Source organism: Hypanus sabinus, chromosome 17 (genome assembly GCF_030144855.1).
Source record: "Hypanus sabinus isolate sHypSab1 chromosome 17, sHypSab1.hap1, whole genome shotgun sequence".
NCBI lineage: Eukaryota > Metazoa > Chordata > Chondrichthyes > Myliobatiformes > Dasyatidae > Hypanus > Hypanus sabinus.
Genome location: NC_082722.1, coordinates 85790429 through 85809285, shown reverse-complemented (window position 1 = coordinate 85809285; position 18857 = coordinate 85790429). Strand labels below are relative to the sequence as shown.

Here is an 18857-nt window from a genome sequence, read left to right as displayed (position 1 = left end):
AATAATTCCAAAGGAATGTCTCAGATTGCATCCACAACATTTTGGAGAGGGAGGGGGAGCCTCAAGATGTCTTGGTACATATTGGTGCCAATGACATAGGAAGGAAAAGCAATGAGGTCCTGAAACGAGAATTTAGAGAGCTAGGTGGAAAGCTGAGAAACAGGACCTCCTGGGTAGTAATTTCTAGATTACTACCCATGCCACACGCCAGTGAGGGTAGAAACAGGATGATTTGGCTGATAAATGCATAGCTGAGAAGCTGGTGCAGGGGGCAGGGGGCAGGGCTTCAGGTTCTTAGATCAATGGGATCTCTTCTGGGGGAGGTATGTCCTGTTCAAAAGTGACGGGTTGCACCTGAACCCGAGGCGGTCCAATATTCTTGTGGATAGGTTTGTTAGGACTATGAGGACGGTTTAAACTAACTTGGTAGGGGGGTGGGAATTAGAGTAAAGGGACTCAGGGAAGGACAAGATGGTAAAAGTGTAAAGATAGTGTGCAGTCAGTTTGTCAGGAAGGGCAGGCAGGTGATGGGACTTAGTTGTAGCCAACAGGCTGAGTATTAATTAGGGATGCAGAATCAAAAAGGAAAACAAATATGGTACTTAAAATGTATCTAAATGCAGGTAGTATAAGAAATAAGGTGGATGATCTTGTTGCAATATTACCGATTGCCAGGCATGATGTTGTGGCCATCACTGAATCGTGGCTGAAGGATGGTTGTAGTTGGGAGCTTAGTGTCCAAAGTTACAAGTTATATTGGAGGGATAGGAAGGTTGGCAGAGGGGGTGGTGTTACTCTACTGGTAAAGAATGGCATCAAATCAGTAGAAGGATGTGACACAGGATTGGAGGATAATGTATCATTGTGGGTTGAGTTGAGAAACTGCAAGGGTAAAAGGATGTTGATGGCAGTTATATACAGGCCTCCCAACAGTGCCTGGGAGGTGGACCACAGGTTACAACAGGAAATAGAAAAGGTGAGTCAAAGGGCAATGTTTGGGAGATTTTAACATGCAGGTTGATTGGGAAAATCAGGCTGGTAATGGGTCTCAAGAGAGCGAGTTTGTTGAATGCCTAAGAGATAGGTTTTTAAGAGCAGTATATTATTGAGCCTACTAGAGGATCAGCTATAACGGATTGGGTGTTATGTCATGAACCAGAGGCAATTAGGGAGCTTAAGGTAAAAAAAAACCCTTAGGAACTGGTGATCACAATATGATTGCGTTCACCTTGAAATTTGATAGGGAAAAAGTAAAGTCTGCAGTGAAGTAAGGGAATTTACAATGGTATGAGAGAGGAGTAGCCCAAAGTAAATTGGAAGGAGCTGCTGTCAGGGATATTAGCAGAGCAGCAATGGCATGCATTTCTGGGAAAAATGAGGAAGGTGCAGGACATATGTATGTCCAGTTACTATTACAAGGAGAAGGTGCTCAAAAAGCTGAAAGACTTAAAGGTACATAAGTCTCCTGGACCGGATGAACTACATCCTAGGGATCTGAAGGGGGTAGCTTTAGAGATTGTGGTGGCATTATAAATGATCTTTCAGAAATCAATGAACTCTTGCATCATGCCAGAGGACTGGAAAATTGCAAATGTCACAGCACTCTTTAAGAAAGGAGGAAGGCAGCAGAAAGGAAATTATAGACCAGTTAGCCTGACCTCAATGGTTTGGAAGAAGTTAGAGTCAATTGTTAAGGATGAGGTGATGGAGTACTTGGTGACACAGGACAAGATTGTAAAAAGTCAGCATGGTTTCCTTCAGGGAAAATCCTGCCTGACGAACCTGTTGGAATTCTTTGAGGAGATTACAAGTAGGGTAAAAAAAGGGGATGCAGTGGATATTGTATATTTGGACTTTCAGAAGGCCTTTGACAAGGTGCCACATATGAGGCTGCTGACCAAATTAAGAGCCCATGGTACTACAGGAAAGTTACTAGCATGGTTAGAGCATTGGCTGATTGGTAGGAAGCAACAAGTTGGAATAAAAGGATCCTTTTCTGGTTGGCTGCCAGTGACTAGTGGTGTTCTGCAAGGGTTGGTGTTGGGACCACTTCTTATGCTGTATATAAATGATTAAGATAATAGAATAGATGGCTTTGTTGCCAAGTTTGCAGCTGATACGAAGGTTGGTGGAGGGGCAAGTAGTGTTGAGGAAACAGGTAGTATGCAGAAGGACTTAGACAGATTAGGAGAATGGCAAGGAAGTGGCAAGTGAAATACAATATTGGAAAATGCATGGTCATGCACTTCATTAGTAGAAATAAATGTGCAGACTATTTTCTAAACTGGGAGAAAATCCAGGAATCTGAGATGCAGAGGGACTTGGGAGACCTTGTGCAGAACACCCTGAAGGTTAACTTGCAGTTTGAGTTGGTGGTGAGGAAGGCAAATGCCATGTTAGCATTCATTTCAAGAGATCTAGAGCAGGGATGTGATGCCTGAGGTTTTATAAGTCACTGGTGAGGTCTCACCTTGAGTATTGTGAACAATTTTGGGCCCCTCATCTTAGAAAAGATGTTCTGGCATTGGAGAGGGTTCAGAGGAGATCACAAGGATGATTCCAGGAATGAAAGGATTATCGTACAAGGAACGTCTGATAGCTCTAGGTCTTCACTTGCTGGAATTCAGAAGGATGAGGGGGGGATCTCATTGAAACATTTTCAATGTTGAAAGGCCTAGACAGAGTAGATGTGGAATGATGGGAGAGTCCAGAACAAGCCTCAGGATAGAGAGGCACCCTTTTGAAACAGAGATGCGGAGAAATTTCTTTAGCCAAAGGATGGTGAAATTGTGGAATTTGTTGCCATATGCAGCTGTGGTCATTGTGTGTATTTCAGGCAGAAATGACAGGTTCTTGATTGGACATGGCATCAAAGGTTATGGGGAGAAGGTCAGGAATTGTGGTTGAGGAGGAGATAGAAAAAAGGATCAGCCATGATTGAATGGTGGAGCAGACTCAATGGGCCAGATGGCCTAATTCTGCTCCTATGTGCTATGGTCTTAAAGTCTATAAATCATTTCTCAGAGCATCTCTGCATCTTGTCAATGTCCCACAGCAACTTACATTAAGACCTCAAAGGAAGTCATCTTGGTATTACTGCTAGTGCCACGCAATAGTGAGTACAGGAATAGAATGAGGTGGAGGATAAATGCATGGGAAGGGATTGGAGCAGGGGGCAGGGATTTAGATTTCTGGATGATTGGGACCTTTTTTGGGGACAGGTGTATCCTGTGAAAAAAGGATGCATTGCACTTAAATCTGAAGGGGACCAATATCTTGGCAGGGAGGTTTGCTAGGCTATTGGGGAGATTTTAAACTAGAATTGCTGAGAGGTGGAAACTGTACTGAAGAGATGGAGGAAGGGCTGGTTGGCTTACAAATAGAGAAAGCTTGGAAAAACAGTGCAACAGGGAGGATAGGCAGGTGGTAGAAAGGGATACGCTCAGAACGATGGTTTGAGGTGTGTCTATTTTAATGCAAGAAGCATCATGAACAAAACGGATGAGCTTAGAGCATTGATCAGTACTTGGAGTTATGATGTTGTGGCCATTACAGAGACTTGGATGGCTCAGGGGCAGGAATAGTTACTTCGAGTGCCAGACTTTAGATATTTCAGAAAGCACAGAGGGGGAGGCAAAAGAGGTGGGGGTGTTGCACTACTGTTCAGAGATAGTGTCATGGTTGCAGAAAAGGAGGAAGTCATGGAGGGATTGTCTTCTGGGTTTCTGTGGGTGGAAGTTAGAAACAGGAACAGATCAATAACTCTACTGGGTGTTTTTTTTATAGACCACCCAATAGTAACAGGGACATCAAGAAGTAGATAGAAAGACAAATTCTGTAAAGGTGTAATAATAACAGGGTTGTTGTGGTGAGAGATTTTAATTTCCAAAATATTGGTTGGCATCTCCTGAGAGCAAGGGGTTTAGATCGGGTGAAGTTTGTTAGGTGTGTTCAGGAAGGTTTCCTGACACAATATGTAGATAAGCCTACAAGAGGAGAGGCTGTACTTGATCTGGTATTGTGAAATGAACCTGGTCAGGTGTCAGGTCTCTCGGTGGGAGAGCATTTTGGAGACCACAATTCTATCTCCTTTACCGTAGCATTGTAGAGGGATAGGAACAGACAAGTTAGGAAAGCGTTTAATTGGAGTAAGGGGAAATGTGAAGCTATCATGCAGGAACTTGGAAGCACAAATTGGGAACAGATGTTCTCAGGGAAATCTACGACAGAAATGTGGCAAATGTTCAGGGGATATTTGCATGGCGTTCTGCATAGTTCCAATGAGACAAGGAAAGGATGGTACGGTACAGGAACCATGGTATATAAAGGCTGTTGAATATCTCGTCAAGAAGGAAGGTTTATGAAAGGTTCAAAAAGCTAGGTAACGATAGAGAGCTAGAGATTATAAGGCTAGCAGGAAGGAGCCTTAAGAATGAAGTTAGGAGAGCTAGAAGGAGCCATGAGAAGGCCTTGGTGAGCAGGATTAAGGAAAATCCCAAGGCATTCTACAAGTACGTGAACAGCAAAAGGATAAGATATGAGAGAATAGGACCAAACAAGTGTGTCAGTGGAAAAGTGTATATGGAACCAGAGGAGATAGCAGAGGTACTGAATGAATACTTTGCTTCAGTATTCACTACAGAAAAGGATCTTGGTGATTGTAGGGATGACTTACAGCAGATTGAAAAGCTTGAGCATATAAACATTAAGAAAGAAAATGTGTGCTTTTGGAAAGCATGATGTTGGATAAGTCTGTGGGACCGGCTGAGATGTACCCCAGGCTACTGTGCAAGGCGAGGGAGGAGATTGCTGAGCCTCTGGCAATGATCTTTGAATCATCAATGGGGGTGGGAGAGGCTCTGGAGAATTGCAGGGTTGCAGATGTTGTTCCCTTATTCAAGAAAGAGAGTAGAAATAGTCCAGGAAATTATAAACCAGTGAGTCTTATTTCAGTGGTTGGTAAATTGATGGAGAAGATCCTGAGAGGCAGGAGTTATGAACATTTGGAGAGGCATAATATGATTAGGAATAGTCAACATGGCTTTGTGAAAGGCAGGTCGTGCCTTATGAGCCTGATTGAATTTTTTGAGGATGTGACTAAACAAGTTGATGAAGATAGAGCAGTATATGTAGTGTATATGAATGTCAGCAAGGCATTTGATAAGGTAGCCTATGCAAGGCTTATTGAGAAATTAAGGAGGAATGGGATCCAAGGGACCTTGCGTTGAGGATCTCGAATTGGCTTGCCCACAGAAGGGAAAAATTGGTTGTAGACAGGTTATATTCTGCATGGAGTTTGGTGATTAGCAGTGTGCCTCAGGGATCTGTTCTGGGACCCCTTCTCTTCGTGATTTTTACAAATGACTTGGATGAGGAAGTGGAGGGATAGGTTAGTAAATTTGCTGATGACACAAAGGTTGGGAGTGTTGTGGATAGTGTGGAGGACTGTCAGAGGTTACAGCAGGATATCAATAGGATGCAAAACTGAGCTGAGAAGTGGCAGATAGAGTTCAACCCAGATAAGTGTGAGATGGTTAATTTTGGTAGTTCAAATATGATGGCAGAATATAGTATTAATGGTAAAACTCTTGGCAGTATGGAAGGTCAGAGGGATCTTGGGGTCCGAGTCCATAGGACATCAAAGCTGCTGCACAGGTGGACCCTGTGGTTAAGAAGGCATATGGTGCTTTGGCCTTCATCAACCATGGGACTGAGTTTAAGAGCTGAGAGGTAATGTTACAGCTATATAGGAACGTGGTCAGACCCCACTTGGAGAACTGGGCTTAGTTCTGGTCTCCTCACTACAGGAAGAATGTGGAAACTATAGAAAGGGTGTAGAGGAGATTTACAATGATGTTGCCTGGATTGGGGAACATGTCTTATGGGAATTGGTTGAGTGAACTCAGCCTTTTCCCCTTGGAGTGGCGGAGGATGAGAGGCGACCTGATAGAGGTGTATAAGATGATGAGAGGCATTGATTGTGTGGATAGTTAGAGGCTTTTTCCCAGGGCTGAAGTAGCTAACACGAGAGGGTACAGTTTTAAGGCGCTTGGAAGTAGGTACAGAGGAGATATCAGGGTTAAGATATTTTATGCAGGGAATGGTGAGTGTGTGGAATTGGCTGCTGGTGATGGTGGTGGAGGCAGATAAGATAGGGTCTTCTAGGAGACTCCTGGATAGGTACATGGAGCTTGGAAAAATAGAGGGCTATGGGTAACCCTAGGCAATTTCTAAAGTATGTACATGGTTGGCACAGTATTGTGGGCCGAAGGACCTGTATTATGCTGTAGGTTTTCTATGTTTCCATGTTTCTAATAACCTTCCACATTATCCACAACTCCACTAATGTTCGTTGAGCTGAGAAAGTTGAAGCAAAAATAGAGGTTATAGCAAGGAAGTCCAATAGAGAAAGTGGACACAATGTGTGGAGAAGGTCTGATGACTGAACTGCATTTACATTATTGCAAGAAGCCTCTCAAGAAAGGTGAATTAAGTCAGGAGAGAATATGGATCAGCATATTAAATTGTGATTGAACACAGAACATAGAACAGTAGTCAAGTCAAGTCAAGTCACTTTCATTGTCATTTCAACCATAACTGCTATGTACAGTACATAGTAAAAATGAGACAATGTTTTTCAGGACCATGGTGTTACATGACACAGTACAAAAACTAGACTGAACTATGTAAAAAACAACAGAGAGAGAGAGAAAACAACTACACTAGACTACAGACCTACCCAGGACTGCATAAAGTGCACAAAACAGTGCAGGCATTACAATAAATAATAAACAGGACAATAGGGCAGTAAGTTGGTGTCAGTCCAGGCTCTGGGTATTGAGGAGTCTGATAGCTTGAGGGAAGAAACTGTTACATAGTCTGGTCATGAGAGCCTGGATGCTTTGGTGCTTTTTCCCAGACAGCAGGGGGAGAAGAGTTTGTATGAGGGGTGCGTGGGGTCCTTCATAATGCTGTTTGCTTTGCGGATGCAGCGTGTAGTGTAAATGACCGTGATGACAGGAAGAGAGACCCTGATGATCTTCTCAGCTGACACCACAGGACGGGACCTTTTGCCTATCATATTGTGCAGAATTAAACACCGAACTAAACTAATCCCCCTGGTAACACGTCTTCATTCTCTTCATTCTTTGCATATTCATGTGGCTACATAAGAGCCTCTTCAATGCCTCCATGGTATTTGCCTCCACTACCATCCCTGGCAGTACATTCCAGGCACCCACCAGTCTGTATAAAAAAAAATTTGCCTTGAACTCCCCCCCACCCACCTTAAATGCACATCCTCTATTGTCTGTCTCTTCTGTCTGTGCTCTCATAATCTTATACAGTTCCATCAGGTCTGCCCTCAGCCTCCCCGCTCTGGAGAAAACTACCCAAGTTTGTCCAATCTCTCATCCTAACACATGCCCTCTAAACCAAGCAGCATCCTGTTAAACCTCTTTTGCATCCTCTGTAAAGCTCCCATGTGCTTTCTATAATGGAGTGAACAGAAATGAACACTCCAAATGTGACTTATAAAACTGCAGTTTTTATAAAACTGCAATGTGATATCCCAACTCAAACTCAATGTCTTGACTAATAAAGGCATGTATGCCACATGTCTTCTTTACTATCCCATTAGCCGTAATTTAAAAGAGTACTGATAGTACACCAACTCAGGTTTCCCAAGCAGAAGGAGGAGAAGAAATCCTTATTCTATTTTCTTATGTTCCTGCTACTCACTGTTTACTTGTGCAAAATGAATAAGAATTTAAAGTGCATCCAGGCTCATTTCTTCTGCTTTTTGTCTAGGTTATCAAAGTAGCAGGGATGCAGTGGCTAATTTCTACAGCTGTCCTGAGTCACCATTGACGGCAAAGGTAATGACTGGAAGCATTTACATTGTTGATAGGGAACAGCAGAGTGATGGGGATTATGGGAAAATACGCTATTGAGACTGTGGGGGATTGGAGGGCAGAGTAAGATGTCTGAGAGTGGAAAACAAGGTGATAGGGAGGGAGAGAGTTGAGGGAATCTTGTCATTAGGGGACTAATTAGGGGACCCTTTGACTACATGTGCAGTGTGGACGTTGAGAAGATTGCAAACAGAGTGATGGTTTCTGGAAAGGCATGGAGTGGTTAACTGACAGTGTATCAGTTAATAGATGACTAATCTAGAGGCATAGACCTGAGTTCATATTGAACCACTGCACTTGTAAAATATAAATTCATATTTAGTCTGTAACATTAATCATTTGGAATTAACCAGGCCATTAGTAATGCTGACAACAAAATCTACCAGATTGTCATAAAGACCCATTTGGTTTATCCCCTTCTTTCAAGTGAGGAATCTTTCAACCCTTACCCAGTCTGATCTAACTGAGTCCAGCTTCACTAATGGCTTTGACCCTAGGATGACTTCACAAGCCAGACAGTTATCAAAGATAATTATAAATTGGCAATAAATGCTGGGGAGAGCTTAAACTGGGTTGCCTGGGGGTATGGAAAGTAGAGTACTAGAGTATTGGCTGATTAGCAAGAGGCATTGAATGGGAATAAAAGAAACTTTTATGTTTGGCGGTCTGTGATTAGTGATGCTTTACAGGGGTCTGTGTTGGGACTGCTCCTTTTTATGTTATATGCCAATAATTTGAATGACGGACTTGATGGCTTTGTGGCCAGGTTTGTGGACAATACAAAGATAGATAGAGGAGCAGAGAGGCGATAGAAGAACTTAGACAGTTTAGAAGAATAGGCAAAAAAGTGGCAGGTGGAGTACAGTGTCAGGAAGTATGATCGTGCACTTTGGTAGAAGAAATAAAAGCATGGACCATTTTCTAAATGGAGAGAAAGTTCAAAAACCTGAGGTGCAAAGGGTCTTGGGAGTCCTCATGGTTAATTTGTATGTTGAGTAGGTAGTGAGAAAGGAAAATGCCATGTTATCATTCATTTTGAGAGGATTAGAACATAAAAGCAAGGATGTAATGTTGAGACTTTATAAAGTACCGATGAGGCATCACTTGGAGTATTGTGAGTTGTTTTTGGCCCCTTATCTAAGAAAGGATGTGCTGACATTTGAAAGGAATCAAAGGAGGTTCACAAAAATAATTTTGGGATTGAAAGGCTTGTCATATGAGGAGCATTTGATGGCTCTGAGCCTGTACTCACTGGATTTCAGAAGAATGAGGGGATACCTAATTGAAACCTATTGAATGTTGAAAGTCCTCGATGGATTGGATGTGGAAAGAACATTTCCCATTGAGGGGGAGTCTAAGACTAGAGGACACAGCCTGAGAATAGCAAGGCATCCTTTTAGAACAGAGATGAGGAGGAATTTCTTTAGTCAGAGAGTGGTGAATATGTGGAATTTGTTGCCACAGGTGGCTGTGGAGGTCAAGCCATTAGGTATCTTTAAGGCAGGGGTTGATAGATTCTTGATTAGTCAAGGTATGAAGGGATGTGGGGAGAAGGCAAAAGATTGGGGCTGAGAGGGAAATGGATCAGCCATGATGAAATGGTGGTGCAGACTTAGTGGGCCAAATGGCCTAATATACTCCTATATATTATGGTCTTATGGTGATAGGTCAAAAGATAGAGCTACTAGTGTAAAGATAAATGCAGCATATACAGAGAGACTGTGAAGAAATATAAGCACTGGTCTGAAATGTGTCTAATGCAAGAAGTATCAGGAAAAGAGATGATGAACTTAGGATATGGATCCGTACATGGAGCTACTATGGTGTGGCCTTTTGACAATCAAGTCTCTATAATGGGTTTTGATATTTCAAAAGGGACAATGAGAGACATAAAAGAGGTGGGGAGTGGCATTGCTAATCAGGGAAAGTATCACAGGGTCAGAAAGGGAGGATTTTGTAGAGGGATCGTCTACTGAGTCAGCGTGGGGGAAAGTCAGAAACAGGGTGGGAGCAATTATTCTATATTATTCTGTAGACCCCTCCTCCCAATAGCTTAGGGACATTGAAGAGCGGATCAGGAGGCAGATTTTGGAAAGGTGTAAAAGTAACAGAGTTGTTAACATGACATCGAAGAGTACAGCACAGGAACAGGTAATTCATCCATAATGTTTTGCTGAACCAGCTAAAAAGCAAATCATAAAAACACCCAAACATCGTCAGCCACCCTACCTATGCCATGTTAATATCCCTTCATCCTCTACTACCATATCAGGCAATACATTCCAGGCATCTACTACTCACTTAGTAAAAACTTACTGCTCACATCCCCCTTGAACCTACCCTCTCACCGTCAATGCATGCCTTCTGGTATTAGACATTTCGACCCTGGGAAACAAGATACTCTTTGTCCATCTATCTATGCCTCACATAATCTTGTAAACCTCTATCAGATCTCCCCTCAGCGCCCGATACTCCAGAAAACAACCCAGATTTATCCAACCTCTCGTGATAGCATATGTCCTCTAAACTAAGCAGTGTTCTAGTGAACCTCTTCTGAACCTTTACCAAAGCCTCAAAATTCCTACTATTGTGAGAGACCAAAACTGTATGCAATACTCCAGATGTGACCTAACCAGAGTTTTATAAAGTTGCAACATAACCTCCCTTCAACCACTACCCTCTGTCTTTTATGTGCAACCAGTTCTGAATCCAAATAGCCAATTCGCCACTGATCCCGTGCATCTTAATCTTCTTGCTTAGCCTCCCATGAGGGACTTTGTCAAAAGCCTCACTAAAATCCATGTAGACAACATCCTCTGCCCAACCATCATCAGTCTCTGTTGCCACCTTGTCAAAAAACTTAATCAAGTCCGTAAGGCACTACAAGGTAGTTGGTAAGTTGATGGAGAAGATCCTGAGAGGCAGGATTTATGAAAAAGCTAGGCCATGCCTTATGAGCCTGATTGAATTTTTTGAGGATGTGACTAACACATTGATGATATTAGAGCAGTAGATGTAATGTATATGGATTTCAGCAAGGCATTTGACAAGGTACCCCATGCAAGGCTTATTGAGAAAGTAAGGAGGCACAGGATCTAAGGGGAAATTGCTTTGTGGATCCAGAACTGGCTTGGCCACAGAAGGCAAAGGGTAGTTGTAGACAGGTCATATTCTGCATGGATGTCGGTCACCAGTGGCGTGCCTCAGGGATCTGTTCTGGGAACCCTACTCTATCCCATACACAAAGCTATGCCGGCCCTCCTTAATTAGGCAATAGGTTTCCAAATACTGATATATAGAAACATAGAAAACCTACAGCACAATACAGGCCTTCCGGCCCACAAAGCTTTGCCAAACACGTCCTTACCTTAGAAACCTACTAGCCCTCTATTTTTCTAAGTTTCATGTAACTATCCAGGAGTCTCCTAAAAGACCCTATTGTATCCACCTCCAGCACTGTCGCTGGCAGCCCATTCCACGCACTTACCACTCTCTGCATAAAAAACTTACCCCTGATATCTCCCCTGTACCTACTTCCAAGCAGCTTAAAACTGTGCCCTCTTGTGCTAGCCATTTCAGCCCTGGGGAAAAGCCTCTGACTATCCACACGATCAATGCCTCTCATCATCTTGTACATCTCTATCAGGTCACCTCTCATACCATGTTGCTCCAAGGAGAAAAGGTCAAGTTCACTCAATCTATTCTCATAAGGCATTCTCCCCAATCCAGGCATCATCCTTGTAAATCTCTGCACTCTCTATGGTTTCCACATCCCTCCTGTAATGAGGCGACCAGAACTCAGCACAGTACTCCATGTGGGGTCTGACCAGGGTCCTATATAGCTGCAGCATTACCTCTCAACTCCTAAGCTCAATCCCACAATTGATGAAGGCCAATGTACCGTATGCCTTCTTAACCACAGAGTCAACCTGTGCAGCTGCTTTGAGTGTCCTATGGACTTGGACCTCATGATCTCTTGGATCCGCCACATTGCCAAGAGCCTTACCATTAATACTATATTCTGCCATCATATTTGACCTACCAAAATGAACCATCTCACACTTATCTGGGTTGAACTGTATCTGTCACTTCACAGCCCAGTTTTGCATCCTATCAATGTCCCACTGTAACCTCTGACATCCCTCCACAATGTCCACAACACCCCCAACCTATCCTATCCCTAAGAATTTTCTCCAGCAATTTCTCCAACTGACATGAGATACACTGGTCTTTTTTTTCCCCCAGGATTTTTCCTTGTTCCCTTCTTATATAGAAGTGCAAGATTAGCCACTTGCCAGTCCTCCGGGACCTTGCCTGTGGCCAGAGAGGACATAAAGATATTGTTCAAGGGCCCAGCAGTCTGATCTCTTGCATCTTTCAATAATCTGGAGTAAATCCTATCAGGCCCTGGGGACATCCTTAATACTCCTTTGGAGGCCCAACACTTCCTCCTCTTTGATATCTAAATGCCCTAATGTATTTATACAGTCAGCACTGAATTCCTGGTCCTCCAGTCTTTTCCTTGGTAAATACTGAAGCAAAGTACTCTTTAAGTACCTCACTCATTTTCTCTGCATCCAAGCAAATGTTACCTGCTTTATCTTTAAGTGGTCCCCTCCTCTCCCTAGTTATCCTTTTATTCAATGTATGTATAGAATGCCTTTGGACTCAACTTAATCCTACTTGTCAGGTTTTATTCATGGCTGCTTCTGTCTTTCCGAATTCCCATATTTAGTTCTTTTCTGGCTTCTTTGTACTCCTCTGTGCTTGCCAGAGAAAAGATGTTCCCAATTAGCGTTTCTTAGTTCCTGCCTAATGCCTTCATAATTTGTCCTACTCCAATTTAAAACACTCCCACAACGATCATACCTATCCTTATCTGTAGCTATCCTGAAAGATAAGGAGTTGTGGTCACTGTTTCCTAACTGTTCATCCACTGAAAGGCTGAAAGGTCAGTCACCTGCCCATGCTCATTACCCAATACCAGGTCCAGTATGGCACCTTCTCTTGTTGGATCATCCACATAGTGATTTAAGAAACCTTCCTCGATACACTTAATATATTCTGCCCAATCTAAACCTCTTACCATAAGAAGGTCCCAGTTTATATTAGTGAAGTTGAAATCCTCCATGACAACGACCCTGTTATTTTTACACTTATCCTTAATCTGATTACTTATTTGTTCCTCGATGTCCCAGTAGCTATTCAAGTTCACTTCCATTAGTGTGATTGCACCCTTCCGATTCCTGAATTTCATCCAAATGGGCTCAATGTTTGACCCCTGTATTATGTCTCCTCTAAGTGCAGCCGTGAAATTGTCCCTGATTAGTAATGCAACTCCAGCCCCTCTTTTACCTCCTCCTCTATCTTTCCTGACTTCGAAAAGCTGGCACATTGATCACCCATTTTTTCCCCCTCTCTCAACCAAGTTTCATTAGAATAGATTTAAACACCAGAATCTAACATCATCCTGCTTTTCTTCACACAAGTGTAGAACGTTTGGAGTTTTCCTTAATCTTATTTTCCAAGGCTTTTTACTTCATTCCTACCTGCACTGGCCTGTGGCACAGGGAGTAATCTAGAGATTACAACCTTGGATGCCCTTCTCTTCAGCCCCTTTCCTAACTCCATATACTCACTGCATAGGACTTCTTCCCCTTTTCTGCTTATGTCATTGATGCCAACATGCACCATGACCTCTGGCTGTCCCCTTCTTCCATGAGACTATCCTGCAGTTGCTCAATACATCATGGACCGAGAGGCATCACAGTATCCTGGTGTCTCTTTTAAGGCCATAGAATCTCCTCTCTGTCCCCTTAATTATTGAACCCCCAATAAGTACTGCACTGCCTGACATTACCTTCCCTGTTGAGCCTCAGAGCCAGCCATAGTGCCAGCAAGCTGGCAGCTATTACTGTGATCTAATGGGTTATCTCCCCTGGGAATATCCAAAGGGGTACCATATAATGCGAGGGTACACTTTTGTTGAGGGGAATGGCCACAGAGGAACCCTGCAATGACTTCTTAATTCCCTTACCTGTCCTGATAGACACCCATCTACTGTCTGAAGCCTGTACTCTGGGTGTGATACATCTATAGTATCTTTGGCTTCCTGAATGATCCTGAGTGCTTACAACTCCAGCTCCAACTCCTTCACCCAGTCAATCAGGCGCTGAAGTTGGGTGCATTTCGCGCAGATGTAGTCATGAGGGGAACTATAAGGTATCCCAAATTCCCACATCTGACAGGTGGAGCATTCCATCCTGACTGCTCTATACTAAAAAAGAAAAAGATTTGCCTCTTTTTAACTGTGCCTCTGCCTGTTTATGCTGAAGCTTGTTAAACCAAAACCTTAACACTCACACTCAAACAATGGCCATTCCACTTGAAGCTACCCTCCTTTTATTTGCAGCTGAGGTGACATAGAAACATAGAAAACCTACAACACAATACAGGCCCTTCGGCCCACAAAGCTGTGCCAAACATATCCTTACCTTAGAAATTACCTAGGGTTACCCAAAGTCCTCTATTTTACTAAGCTCCACGTACCTGTCCAGGAGTCTCTTAAAAGACCCTATCGTATCCACCTCTACCACCATCGCTGGCGGCCCATACCACACACTCACCACTCTGTGCACAAAAAAACTTACCCCTAACATCTTCTCTGTGCCTACTTCTAAACACCTTAAAACTGCCTTCTCGTGCTAGCCAGTTCAGCCCTAGGAAAAAGCCTCTGACTACCCACACAAGCAATGCCTCTCATCATCTTGTACACCCCTATCAGGTCACCTCTCAGCCTCTGTCGTCCAAGCAGAAAAGGCTGAGTTCACTCAACCTATTCTCAGAAGGCATGCTCCCCAATCCAGGCAACGTCCTTGTAAATCTCCTCTGCACCCTTTTTATAATTTCCACATCATTCCTGTAGTGAGGTAACCAGAACTGAGCACAGTACTCCAAGTAGGGCCTGACCAGGGTCCTTTATAGCTGTAAAATTACCTCTTGGCTCTTAAACTCAATCCCACGATTGATGAAGGCCAATGCACCATATGCCTTTTTAACCACAGAGTCAACCTGCGCAGCAGCTTTGAGTGTCCTATGGACTCGGACCACAAGATCCCTCTGATCCTCCACACTGCCAAGAGTGTTACCACTAATACTATAAACTGCCATCATATTTGACCTACCAACATGAACCACCTCACACTTATCTGGACTTAACTCCATCTGCCTCTTCTCAGCCCAGTTTTGCATCCTGTTGATGTCCTGCAGTAACTTCTGACAACCCTCCACGCTATCCACAACACCCCTAACCTTTGTGACAGCAGCAGATTTAATAACCCACCACTCCACTTCCTCATCCAGGTTGGGTGCAGGGCTCCTTGTTCTGGTCATACACCTTGCATGCTTACATGTAGAAATAGCAGGAGCTCTGACGGAGATCTTTAATATGTCATTAGAAACGGGGATTGTGCCGGAGGATTGGCATATTGCTCATGTGGTTCCATTGTTTAAAAAGGGTTCTAGAAGGAAGCCTAGCAATTATAGACCTGTCAGTTTGACATCAGTGGTGGGTAAATTAATGGAAAGTATTCTTAGAGATAGTATTTATAATTATCTGGATAGACGGGATCTGATTAGAAGTAGCCAGCATGGATTTGTGCGTGGAAGGTCATGTTTGACAAACATTATTGAATTTTTTGAAGAAGTTACGAGGAATGTTGATGAGGGTAAGGCAGTGGATGTAGTCTATAAGGCTTCAGCAAAGCCTTTGACAAAGTTCCACATGGAAGGTTAGTTAAGAAGGTTCAGTCGTTAGGTATTAATGCTGGAGTAATAAAATGGATTCAACAGTGGCGAGATGGGAGATGCCAGAGAGTAGTGGTGGGTAATTGTTTATTGGGATGGAGGCCGGTGACTAGCGGGGTGCCTCAGGGATCTGTTTTGGGCCCAATGTTGTTTGTAATATACATAAATGATCTGGATGATGGGGTGGTAAATTGGATTAGTAAGTATGCCGATGATACTAAGGTAGGAGGTGTTGTGGATAATGAGGTGGATTTTCAAAGCTTGCAGGGAGATTTATGCAGGTTAGAAGAATGGGCTGAACGTTGGCAGATGGAGTTTAATGCTGAGAAGTGTGAGGTTCTACATTTTGGCAGGAATAATCCAAATAGAACATACAGAGTAAATGGTAGGGCATTGAGGAATGCAGAGGAACAGAGAGATCTAGGAATAACAGTGCATAGTTCCCTGAAAGTGGAGTCTCATGTAGATAGGGTGGTGAAGAGGGCTTTTGAAACGCTGGCCTTTATAAATCAAAGCATTGAGTACAGAAGTTGGGATGTAATGCTAAAGTTGTACAAGGCATTGGTAAGGCCAAATTTGGAATATTGTGTGCAGTTCTGGTCACCGAATTATAGGAAAGATATCAATAAATTAGAGAGAGTGCAGAGACGATTTACTAGGATGTTACCTGGGTTTCAGCAATTAAGTTACAGAGAAAGGTTGAACAAGTTAGGGCTCTATTCATTGGAGCGTAGAAGGTTGAGGGGGGATTTGATCGAGGTATTTAAAATTTTGAGAGGGATAGATAGAGTTGACGTGAACAGGCTGTTTCCATTGAGAGTAGGGGAGATTCAAACTAGAGGACATGATTTGAGAGTTAGGGGGCAGAAGTTTAAGGGAAACACGAGGGGGTATTTCTTTACTCAAAGAGTGATAGCTGTGTGGAATGAGCTTCCTGTAGAAGTAGTAGAGGCCAGTTCAGTTGTGTCATTTAAGGTAAAATTGGATAGGTATATGGACAGGAAAGGAGTGGAGGGTTATGGGCTGAGTGCGGGTAGGTGGGACTAGGTGAGATTAAGGGTTCGGCACGGACTAGGAGGGCCAAGATGACCTGTTTCCGTGCTGTGATTGTTATATGGTTATATGGTTATACATTGTTGGACTTCTTTAATGATTGCAGGCCACTAGTATCTCCTCTTAATGAACTTGAGGGTTCTGGTGACTCTCAAGTGAGCAATCATTCTAGATGTATGTCCCAACTAAAGAACCTTAGACCTGACGGAACGAAAAGACGATTTGGAGGACCATTGGTAATCTCCCCATGTGCCTGGGCCTTGAGTACAAGCGTGTTGATTCCCCAATGAATAGGTACTATCACCTTACTTTGGGGCAAAATGGTAGGAATCTCCTCATGTTTTCCAGGTTATAAACATAGAAACATAAAAAACCTACAGGACAATACAGGCCCTTTGGCCCACAAATTTGTGCAGAACATGTCCTTACCTGAGAAATTACCTAGGGTTATCCATTGCCCTCTATTTTTCTGAGCTCCATATAGCTGTCCAGGAGTCTCTTAAAAGACCCTATTATATCCGCCCTCACCACTGTTGCCGGCAGCCCATTTCACGTACTCACCACTCTCTGTGTAAAAAACTTACCACTGATATCTGCTCTGTACTTACTTACAAGCACCTTGAAACTGTGCCCTCTCATTCTAGCCATTTCAGCCCTGGGAAAAAGCCCCTGACTATGCACATGATCAATGCCTGTCAACATCTTATATACCTCTATCAGGTCACCTCTCATCCTTCATCGCTCCAAGGAAAAAAAGGCTGAGTTCACTCAACCTATTCTCATAATGCATGCTCCCCAATCCAGGCAACATCCTTGTACTCCAAGTAGGGCCTGACCAGGGTCTTTCACTCCAGATCCAGCACACTTCTGACGAGAAGGGGTCAGGACATACATGGTCCTGTTGACAGGAGCCAGCTTGTCTGTCCTTGGAGGCATGACTGGGTCTTTGGGTTATCCTGAGCAAAAGCCTCCTCCTTGTCAGCTGCTAGTCTTAAGAAAGTCTGGGGTTTAGAACACCAAACCAAACACATTCCTTCCTGCAAAGACTTGACCATTTGATGATTCTCTCTTCCCCCCAGTTCATGGAAGAGTTATACTTGGACAGCCAAGGGTGCCCAAGCTTTAGGAGTACATGAGGAGAGTCTATGATAAGAAAATAAATATTTGCTACATGTTCCCCTATCCCCATTTACAAAACCTATATCTGTTGCACGACCTGCCCAGACCCAAGAGGACACAATTATGTGCTGACTCAACTCCTGCAGAGATATGTTGAGCCAACAAGCTGACTCCAAGTCCAGGAAATTACCAGCTGCTCCACAGTCCACAAAGGCATTCATCTTTCACCAGTTATTTTCCCAAGAGGTGTCTGTCTTCAGCATGACACCAGAATCTGTAGGGTTGGGAGTAATGTCTATTACCATCACAGTCCTCCCAACACTGGACAATCTTAACAGTTTCCTGATGATGGAGAGTCTTGTGCAGCTGATTAGCATTGGCTTGACAGGGTCTTGTGCAGGAGGTGGGCTGGTCATTGTCTGAGGTTGGGAAGTGGAACTATATTATACAATGAGACTTGACTTGGGCTAGTCTTCTTTGACCTCTTGTGATAGTCCCATTTTAGATCCACCAAGTGATTATTGAGGCAGATGGATTGATCAATCAAAGCCTCTACTGGCGTTCCTAAAGCAAGGGCACCCTTTATTTTGCCACAGAGAGTGTGGCGGTACAGAGTGGCCAAGGCCTCCCTGCTCCAGCCACACTCTTCGGCAAAAGTCTGAAACTCAATTGCGCAGTCAGGTCCTGACCAACTACCTTGATGCACCTTCATCAGATGGTCTGAGGATCTCTTAGCTCCAGTGGGATAATGGACACCTCCTTTGTGGTGTTCATTAATTTTTCCGGATGAGAGCAAATCTCCAGCCTCTACTCCCAAAACATGGCTGCCAAATAGTGGAGCAGACAAGAATCTTTAAAGGGACCACACCAGCTATCCATACTCTGGGGAATAAGAGCATCTAAACTCCAGAGGCTGGTATGGTCAGGTATGTACCATAACCATTGTTTATTTGGATTTTCAAAAGG

The 18857-nt window shown here is 43.4% G+C and overlaps 1 protein-coding gene across 2 annotated transcripts in view; it reads left to right on the top strand.

Annotated features, from left to right (window-relative positions):
* Window positions 1-18857, top strand: part of tat (tyrosine aminotransferase) — a 164553-nt gene that overhangs the window by 17734 nt on the left and 127962 nt on the right. For both annotated transcript variants that reach the window (XM_059993396.1, XM_059993395.1), the window contains one exon: window positions 7810-7877. In XM_059993396.1, coding sequence (XP_059849379.1) covers window positions 7810-7877 — 68 coding nt within the window. The remainder of the gene's footprint in view (window positions 1-7809; window positions 7878-18857) is intronic.